The sequence below is a fragment of the Bombina bombina genome, chromosome 4 (assembly GCF_027579735.1).
Source record: "Bombina bombina isolate aBomBom1 chromosome 4, aBomBom1.pri, whole genome shotgun sequence".
In the NCBI taxonomy this organism is placed as follows: Eukaryota; Metazoa; Chordata; class Amphibia; order Anura; family Bombinatoridae; genus Bombina; species Bombina bombina.
This window is the reverse complement of record NC_069502.1, coordinates 811,513,929-811,524,372: the sequence shown is the minus strand read 5'-3', so window position 1 is coordinate 811,524,372 and position 10,444 is coordinate 811,513,929. Positions and strand designations below refer to the sequence as shown.

The 10,444-nt window shown below is 41.9% G+C and overlaps 1 protein-coding gene across 1 annotated transcript in view; it reads right to left on the bottom strand.

Annotated features, from left to right (window-relative positions):
• Positions 1 to 7,546: 7,546 nt before the first annotated feature.
• The window catches only part of LOC128657081 (zinc finger protein OZF-like), a 66,384-nt gene continuing 63,486 nt past the window's right edge, over positions 7,547 to 10,444 (bottom strand). Inside the window, exon 5 of the mRNA XM_053711320.1 lies at positions 7,547 to 8,791. Coding sequence (XP_053567295.1) covers positions 7,773 to 8,791 — 1,019 coding nt within the window. The 3' untranslated portion in view covers positions 7,547 to 7,772. The remainder of the gene's footprint in view (positions 8,792 to 10,444) is intronic.

Genomic DNA, 10,444 nt, shown 5'->3' with positions numbered 1-10,444 from the left:
CACCGGGATAGTGGTACGCTTAGCTAAAGTAGAAACTGCTCCCTCCACCTTAGGGACCGTTTGCCATAAGTCCCGAGTGGTGGCGTCTATTGGAAACATCTTTCTAAATATTGGAGGGGGTGAGAACGGCACACCGGGTCTATCCCACTCCTTAGTAACAATTTCAGTTAGTCTCTTAGGTATAGGAAAAACGTCAGTACTCGCCGGTACCGCAAAGTATTTATCCAACCTACACAGTTTCTCTGGTATTGCAACGGTGTTACAATCATTGAGAGCTGCTAAGACCTCCCCTAGTAATACACGGAGGTTCTCCAATTTAAATTTAAAATTTGAAATATCTGAATCCAATCTGTTTGGATCAGAACCGTCACCCACAGAATGAAGCTCTCCGTCCTCATGCTCTGCAAGCTGTGACGCAGTATCAGACATGGCCCTAGTATTGTCAGCGCACTCTGTTCTCACCCCAGAGTGATCACGCTTGCCTCTTAGTTCTGGTAATTTAGACAAAACTTCAGTCATAACAGTAGCCATATCTTGTAATGTTATCTGTAATGGCCGCCCAGATGTACTAGGCGCCATAATATCACGCACCTCCCGGGCGGGAGATGCAGGTACTGCCGCGTGAGGCGAGTTAGTCGGCATAACTCTCCCCTCGCTGTTTGGTGAAATTTGTTCACATTGTACAGATTGACTTTTATTTAAAGTAGCATCAATACAGTTAGTACATAAATTTCTATTGGGCTCCACCTTGGCATTGGAACAAATGACACAGATATCTTCCTCTGAGTCAGACATGTTTAACACACTAGCAATAAACTTGCAACTTGGTTATAATCTTTTTTAGCAAAAACGTACTGTGCCTCAAAGAGGTACTAAACGATTAAATGACAGTTGAAATAATGAACTGAAAAACAGTTATAGCATCAAACTTTAAAACAACACAACTTTTAGCAAAGGTTTGTTCCCATTAGTAAAATAACAATAATTAAATTTGACATAAAAATTACAGAGCAACGTTTTTATTCACAGTCAATATAAAATTCTCACAGCTCTGCTGAGAGAATCTACCTCCCTCCAAAGAAGTTTGAAGACCCCTGAGATCTGTCAGAGATGAACCGGATCATGCAGGAAATATAAAAGTAACTGACTTGAATTTTTTGATGCGTAGCAAAGAGCGCCAAAAACGGCCCTCCCTCTCACACACAGCAGTGAAGAGAAACGAAACTGTCACAATTAAAACCAAACAACTGCCAAGTGGAAAATAATGCCCAAATATTTATTCACTCAGTACCTCAGAAATGTAAACGATTCTACATTCCAGCAAAAACGTTTAACATGATAAATACTTATTAAAAGGATTAGTGACTTTTAACAGAGTAGTTCCGGTGAAATACCATCCCCAGAATACTGAAGTGTATACATACATGTCATTATAACGGTATGGCAGGATTTTCTCATCAATTCCATTCAGAAAATAAAAACTGCAACATACCTCAATGCAGATTCATCTGCCCGCTGTCCCCTGATCTGAAGCTTTTACCTCCCTCAGATGGCCGAGAACAGCAATATGATCTTAACTACTCCGGTTAAAATCATAGTAAAAAACTCTGGTAGATTCTTCCTCAAACTCTGCCAGAGAAGTAATAACACGCTCCGGTGCTATTGTAAAATAACAAACTTTTGATTGAAGTCATAAAAACTAAGTATAATCACCATAGTCCTCTCACACATCCTATCTAGTCGTTGGGTGCAAGAGAATGACTGGGACTGACGTAGAGGGGAGGAGCTATATGCAGCTCTGCTGGGTGAATCCTCTTGCATTTCCTGTTGGGGAGGAGTTATATCCCAGAAGTAATGATGACCCGTGGACTGATCACACATAACAGAAGAAATATTACACTTCTCTGCTTTAAATTTTTTTTAGTCATTGTCGATCTGTAAAGTAAAGCGTCGTCTAATAACCTTTGCTGAATTTGGCTGAATCTGAGCAGACAATAAATCCCTTTAGAATTTATCAGACTGCTTCTGTCACTTCAATAAACACTAGCGACCCATTGCCATTGGAAGCCATGCATGCCCTTGCCATCACACAGCATCCGCCGTGTTTTACAGATAAAGTGGTATGCTTCAGATCATGAGCTGTTCTAAGCCTCCTCCATACTTTTTTCTTCCCATCATTCTGGTACAAGGTGATCTTAGTTTCATCTGTCTAAAGAAAGTTGTCCAGAACTAGGCTGGCTTTTTTTTTTTATAGATATTTTTTTGGCATAGTCTAATTTGGCCTTTCTATTCTTAAGGTATATGAATGGTTTGCACCTTGTGGGGAACCTTCTATTTTTGCTCTTGAGAAGCCTTCTCTTTATGGTAGACTAGGATGATATGCCTACCTCCTGGAGAGTGTTCTTCACTTGGCTGGATGTTGTGAAGGGGTTTTTCTTTACCATGGAAAGTATCCTACGTTCATCCACCACTGTTGTCAATGTCCAGGCATTTTTGTGTTGCAGAGCTCACCAGTGCATTCTTTTTTTTCTCAAAATGTACCAAATTGTTGATTTGGCCACTCCTAATGTTCCTGCTATCTCTCTGATGGATTTCTTTTTATTACCATTTAAATAAACAAGGTTGTAAACAATACAGTGAGATTTTTTTTTCAACTCTATAGTCAATACTGTTGTGGATCTATAGTTGTATTAGGCAACATTTCTAAAATAAGCAGAAAACATAAATTATGCTTACCTGATAATTTTCTTTTCTTCTGATGGAAAGAGTCCACAGCTGCATTCATTACTTTTGGGAAATAAGAACCTGGCTACCAGGAGGAGGCGGCAAATACACCCCAGCAAAAGGCTTAAATACTCCTCCTACTTCCCTCATCCCCCATTCATTCTGCAGAGGAACAAGGAACAGTAGAAGAAATATCTGGGTGAAAAGGTGCCCGAAGAATAAAAAACAAAGACGCCCAACATAAAAAAAGACGGGTGGGGAGCTGTGGACTCTTTTCATCGGAAGAAAAGAAAATTATCAGATAAGCATAATTTATGTTTTTCTTCCTAAATGGAAAGAGTCCACAGCTGCATTCAATACTTTTGGAAAAACAATACCCAAGCTATAGAGGACACTGAATGCTAAAATGGGAGGGTACAATAGGCGGCCCATTCTGAGGGCACCAGGCCTGACACCACTACCCAACAAAAAAACCCTGCTTCGTCCGAAGCTGAGAAAAACAGAAAGGGAAAAGGCCCCAAGGACACTGACCAGCAGATAGCCCGGAACCCTAGGTAGAGACCGCAACATCAGACACAACTGAGCCAACAGTCCTCCAGAAGACACAGTCGCCCAACAGTCGGTCCCCCACCACACACCCTTTACTAGCGAAGGGAACCCCCGCCGAAACTCCCAAAGGAATAAGGCACGGAAGAACCAAATGGGAACCGAAAGGTACCACAAACTCCATAAAAGGAAAAAACCCCAATCAAACCAAGCTCGCAAGACCTAAAAGGGTCCTGACAACAACGGGAGGCAACGCCCAATCCAAATAGAAACCACAAGGTTTAGAACCGGAAGCAGAACAGAGAAAAAGTTCTCCCAACATCCTGCAAAGGTTTGGAACAGCTAGCTAGCACTCGTCAAGGCTCAAACAGCTGTAGCTGGTTTTAAAGAGCAACCCTTCACTTGCCAGGCAGCAAGTCAATCAGCACCTAGGAACAACTGAAAACAGAGACCAAACATCATCCGAACTCAGAACCTTGAGGAGTTCTGGCAAAATTACATGTAGCAGACCAGGACGAGGTAAACACCTGAGTCAAGAACACACAGCCATCCTCAGGATGACACAGAAGAAATTGCTTGCTAGAAGCGGCTACCGAAATGTAGAGTTTTAAACCTCCATTACAGAAGGCACACTTTAGGCAACCGAAACCGCCAGACCTACACATAGGTCCCGAAATAAAAGGAGAGCACAGAATCTCAACGAGGACCAATGCGCCCCCCCCCAACACCTGAGAGAACAACAGATCTCAGGATCTACCTCCTGCCGGGCCAGCCCAAGCATTGACAGGTCTGAAACCAGGGGACCAGAAAACCCCCCGGGCTCAAACAACGAGCGGAAAAAATGGCACAGCCATTACAATAGTGCTCGGGTGTCAACCCGGAATACCACATGGAGACTGTCGACAAGGCCTTAGACCTAGAGGTCTAGCTAAAGTCCCAACATAGACTCAAGGCGGAGCGAGCAACTCTCGAAATGGACAGAACAACCCAGAGCGCGTACCTCTCTCCGAAATGGATTAACCCGTCTGTCCTAACCTCCTGAAGCCAGGAGAAGCCCTAAGATAGGGACCACACTTTCGAAAGAAGGATATAAGCCCCCCAAGACAAAGGGGGGCTGGCAAGCGGGCCGGAAGGATAGAGCGCCTGCCCCCAGGACACAGCCGTAGGCTGAACCGAGAGAACAAAACTCCAATGCCCTAACCTGGAAGGAATCCCCTGAAGATCTAACTGGCTAGCACACAAAGTACTATAGCTGCAGTGGTTCCACAGCGGACCCCTTTGCTTGCAAAGCAGCAAAGTCATCACACTATTTCAGCAAGCCAACCAAGGGAAACCGACCATAGGCAAAATGCAAGCCCAAGGGTCAACGGCACCCAGACAAACCTGGTCTACTGAACCAGATCAACTAGCCCAACCAAAAGACACTGCCCAAGTTTCCTGGAACTGGGGACCCCGGGCCAGCTCTAGATCCTAACAGTCCGGTACAACCCACAACAAGATCCACAAAGGAAATGCTGAGTGAAAAACTCATCCACCGGAAGAGCCAGAGCGAGGAGAGGTCCGAGCCCCCAAAATAAACAAGAACCCGGAAACTGAAATCCCCCATCTGATAAAAAAACAGACCCCCAGGAGATACCATACAATGTCCAAAGTAAAATGGACAATGAGAAAAACTTGCACATCCCGACCAGAAGACGAGACCCCCTTGCCAGAGTCCAACACTCCAAGGAGCTAAAGAAGCAAAGGTTGAAACAAGGTCACTAGAGCCATAGGCGCAACAGCCACCTATGACCAAGAGCAAGGGGGATACTTCGAGGACAACGTCTCTCGAACAAAGGTTAGCCTCCACATCACCCCCAAAAATCAGAGGAGAAGAAAGATGCAGAGCATCCCCCAGGTCCGGGTAGAACCCTAATCAGAGCTCAAGGAGACCACACTGCACATGTCCCTACAAAGGAACCAACTCCCGAAGGGAACCAGGTTCCCCTAAGGAACCCGAGGAATGGACGAAGTCCGCAAGGTCTCTAGAAGAGGACCACAGCAGGAACAAGTCCAAGGACAATTCCAGAGCCTCAGAAGGCAGAACCACTCAAACAGCAGTAAGGAGGTGATAAGCCCCCAGTCATCCCCAGAGAGGAAAGAAACTCTATGCCCCAATAAAATCGGAGCAAAGAGAGTGACGCAGCAGAACTCCACTGACCCGGTCACCAGATTGAGTGCTGAATAAGGATACTTTTAGAGTGTTTAGCTGAACTTGTAAATAAAAACAAGACACACAAATAATGTGAGCACTCAGCGCCCCACCGGACCAGCCAGGCAGAACAGGCGCCATGTGTCTGAACAAGCCACAGGACAAAAGATCTGAATTCCAGCAAGACAAGCTGCAGCTGGGGTCATAACTGTCAAGTTGGCTAAATCCTCCCTCAGAGGGGAAGGTAAAACAGACAAACCTAGGACTAATGTGTACCTTAACAAGCTTCCGAAGAAGCAACCAGAGAGAATTGATCCCAGAAGTTCCTGAAGGAAACACATAATCAAAATTTTAAAAAAATATAAAGGCAACCCGTAGGTTTACGCCCCCAGGAAGAAAACAGGCATAACCGCAGGACCCGCCAAACGGAACCCTGATCTTCCAACAAAAATCTGGGAAAGATCTCAATAAGCAGACAATTTGGAAATTACGTCATCCTCTCATGTCTAATGAGGCGAGCCATTCGAAGTAGAATACAGCGGATTCCCGTATTGTTAAGGATAGAATCCTACAATAACTCAAAAATGTGTCTGAGTAAAACGTGAAGAAGCGCTATTCTGTAACGAAAGGCACAACAATCAGGGACAGCTACACCCGCAGGGTACTGTATAGGCCCACCCAAGGTTGGTAGACTCGGGATGATCAGGCACGAGCACAAACGCAAATAAACGTCTGGACTTTGCAGACGCATAATCGCCAAAAATATGTGAAAGTGAAAATGAGCTGCAACCTCCGGGGGGAACAAGCCGCCCTGTAAGGAGGGATAAACATAATCTGGGTTACCCGCATGTGTAGTAGTAGGGAGCGGTAGGGAACTCGCCTCTCGGAAGACAGAACACCCAGAGGCGGATGGCTCATCCCCAAGCCCGAGGAACAGGGCGCTCTATCACAGCATATTGAACATAACTGATTGACCTGTGTCAACGGGGCCAAATCGCATTCTTCACAAGTCAGCATCAGAATACTCCATAACTAGAAAGAGAATATAATATTATGGACTAAGAAAAAACTTAAACGGTACCTGACACCCACAATGGCTGAGGCACTAACCACCTCCTAGAACCAGACACAAGCAGACTCTAATTTTTCAGTCGCCACATGGTCAGGAGTGCGGAAATGGAAGACCAGAACGAAAACACGTCCAGTCACAAGGTGAACCGCACAGTCCAAAAAAAGCGCACCCAACCATAAGGTTGCATCACTTCCAAAGGCCTTTATGTTCTAAGCTAAGAGCCCAGTTAACACTACATATAAGCAGATTGAATCACATAACAAACATGATTAAAAAAAACCCTATCCAATAATCCCCCTCAGGAGACATTAACCCTTGATTCCAAGATACCAAAGGAGCCTCACTGAGGCCCTATAAATATACTTAGTAAGTCCTGCAAGATAGTTCCTTACGGGAAACATTAATAAGTTACAGTACATTCTGATGAAGTAAAATGAAACAATCTTACCGGAATCTACACCATGGAACAGGCACACAGCCCTTCAAGTGTGACGAATAGAAGCAGCGCCTCCGCAATGGACTTGAGAGAAAAAAGCAGGCAGCGAAGCGAATTTCGACAACGCTGATTGCTTGTGGAGCTGTTAATATGAGTTGTGATGGTTTCGCAGAAAGACTCTCCCTGCATCTCTGGACTCTAACTTTCATCCAGGCTCTCACTGAGAGACTGATAGGATTACTTAAATACTCCTGTCCCATGTCGAAGAGTACTACCCTCCATAAGAGACAACTTATGACACTTCGCTGCCAACCTCTTGGGACGAAAAGCAAAGAATGCCTGGGGGGATGAGGGAAGTGGGAGGAGTATTTAAGCCTTTGGCTGGGGTGTCTTTGCCTCCTCCTGGTGGCCAGGTTCTTATTTCCCAAAAGTAATCAATGCAGCTGTGGACTCTTTCCATTTAGGAAGAAAATTAAAAATATTATGGAGGCTCAAGGTGATCACTTGGCTATTCAAACATACAAAGGGACCCTGGATCCCCCCCGAATGGCAAATACACTGGGTCACACAGGGTGGATAAAAATTTAAATAGGATTTATTTTTTTAAATGCTTTCTGGAGGAAAAATCCATCTAAAGATAGTTGCTATTCAATATACATTATAATCCAAAGGTTATTCATAATGAAATATATATTAGTTTTTAATTATATAGCAAGATGCTGTTTATTCATTGCTGTAATGTTTTGTATGAATTTTTTGATATGTAATAAAGATTTGTTTTCAGGCTAAAACATTTTCCACAGTCAGAACATGAAATTGCCTTTTTCTGCTGTATGAATTTTCTGATGCATAATAAGATTTGATTTCCGAGTAAAACATTTTCCACAGTCAGAACATGAAAATGATTTTTCTCCTGTATGAATTTTCTGATGCATAAGAAGAGTTGATTTCCGAGTAAAACATTTTCCACAGTCAGAACATGAAAATGCCCTTTCTCCTGAATGAATTTTCTGATGCATAATTAGATTTGATTTCCGAGTAAAACATTTTCCACAGTCAGAACATGAAAATGCTTTTTCTCCTGTATGACTTTTCTGATGCATAATAAGATTTGATTTCAGAGTAAAACATTTCCCACAGTCAGAACATGAAAATGCTTTCTCCCCTGTATGAATTTTCTGATGCATAATAAGATTTGATTTCTGATTAAAACATTTCCCACAGTCAGAACATGAAAATCCTTTCTCCCCTGTATGAATTTTCTGATGCATAATGAGATTTGATTTAAGAGTAAAACATTTCCCACAGTCAGAACATGAAAATCCTTTCTCCCCTGTATGAATTTTCTGATGTGTAATAAGATTTGATTTCTGAGTAAAACATTTCTCACAGTCAGAACATGAAAATCTGTTCTCCCCTTTATGAATTTTCTGATGCCTAATAAGAGTTAGTTTCAGAGTAAAACATTTTTCACAGTCAGAACATGAAAATCCTTTCTTCCCTATATGAATTTTCTGATGACGAATAAGATTTGATTTCTGAGTAAAGCATTTCCCACAATCAGAACATGAAAATTCTTTTTCTCCTGTATGAATTTTCTGATGAGCAACAATACTCTTTTTACAGTTAAAACATTTCCCACATATAGGACAGGAAAATGTTTTTCCTGTATGAATTTTTAGATGTTTAAGAAGATGTGATTTCTTAAGAAAACATTTCCCACATTCAGAACATAAATTTCCCACGTGGCTTCTTTGATTTTGAAGAAGATGTAAAGAAGCATCTGCAGTCTGATCATGATTATTGCAGTTCGTGAATTCCTCTGTCAATAAGAAACACAATGGGAGTAATGTTATTAATTAAATAATAATTTTATAATGAGAACATAAAACTGTTCTGATTTAGTCATTCCCCTACACTTGTAGTAGACACTGTGAGAACTAGACATTTTTTAAGCTTCCATGCTAAGGCTTAAGGGCAATTTACTGGACATTAGGGACCATTTCTGAGAATTCACACTTAGTCAAAAACCAAACTAAATAGAAATTAATGTTGTTTTTCTACTTAGTGTATCTAGTCCTTTTAAAATTATGTCCACAGAAACTTTTAGTAATATAAAGATAAGTTTATGGGTTGAAATAATTGTAACTAATGCTTGCTTGCTTTTGGTTAAAACAAGGATGACTCTAGAACAACAAAAACAAAGAAAATGGCCCCAGGTGGTGTAGTATATCTAAGCAATATAAAAATCTTCATTAGAGAGAAGAATCTCACTCACGTGTCAACTACACCTTCTGGGATAATCAGCAGCTCCCCAGCCAGCTGTGTTACTCAGCAATTCTGTTATATCATTTAGATGATGATTATTTAGCTGAAAAAGCTTAAAGTGAAGGTAAACATTGATGAATCAAAGCCCGTTTTTTAAAAATACTATAAAAAACAGGGGTACTCTCATTCATCAAAGTTAACAAAGCAGCCGTTTTGATTAAAAACTTACCTCTCTCTCTTCTTTGCACAGCCAGAGCAGCTTCCCCTTCCTGGAAATCCTCTCTTCATATGTCATCAATGACTAATCCGGCTTCCTCCAATTAAAGCATGGCCTCAGGCAATGACTACCCTGGGGGGAAAGCCATGACTGGAGGAAGCCAGATTAGTCATTGCTGACATGTGAAGAGAGGAAATACAGGTGGGGTAAGCTGCTCTAGCTGTGAAAAGAAAAAAAGGTAAGTTTTTTTAATAAAAATGGCTGCTTTGTAAACTTTGATGATTGAAAGTGTCCCTGTTTTTAATAGTATTTTTAAAAAACGGGCTTTCATTCATTAAAGTTTACCTTCACTTTAAAGACCCCAATACAGCTAAACCAAAAAGATATCAACTTGTGACAAATCTCCAAAATAACATCAAACCACCACAGTTAGTGAATTAACTCTAAATAGACTGAGCATTTACATCACAGCAATGCGGGTTAAGTGTAAAAGCGCTTTAATATGCAACATAAATGATTGTTTTATTGTTTAAGAATGTTACATTTATGCCATATATTCTTTACTTATAATAAAGACCAGATTATCCTTTTTTTATAAAAAGTAATATGTAAACTAAACTATATTAGTGAACATACACATCACACGTACACTCCCTTGTGCCCTGTATGCGTGTGATGTGCATGTTCACTAATATGTACACGCATCTCTGCCGTTTCCCAAGACCCGTCAAACACCCACTCACTTGTGCCGTTTCCCACAGACACATCTCACACTTACATTCAACTGTGCCATGCAATCTCACACGTCACACTATCTGTGCCCTGTTTCCCACAGACATGTCACACACAAACACTTACATGTGCCCTACATCCCTCTAAAGTGTCACACACGTACACTCACATTTGCCCTGATTTCCTCAGACATGTCACACACGTACACTCAAATGTGCCCTACTTCCCAAAGACATGTCACACACATACACTCAACTG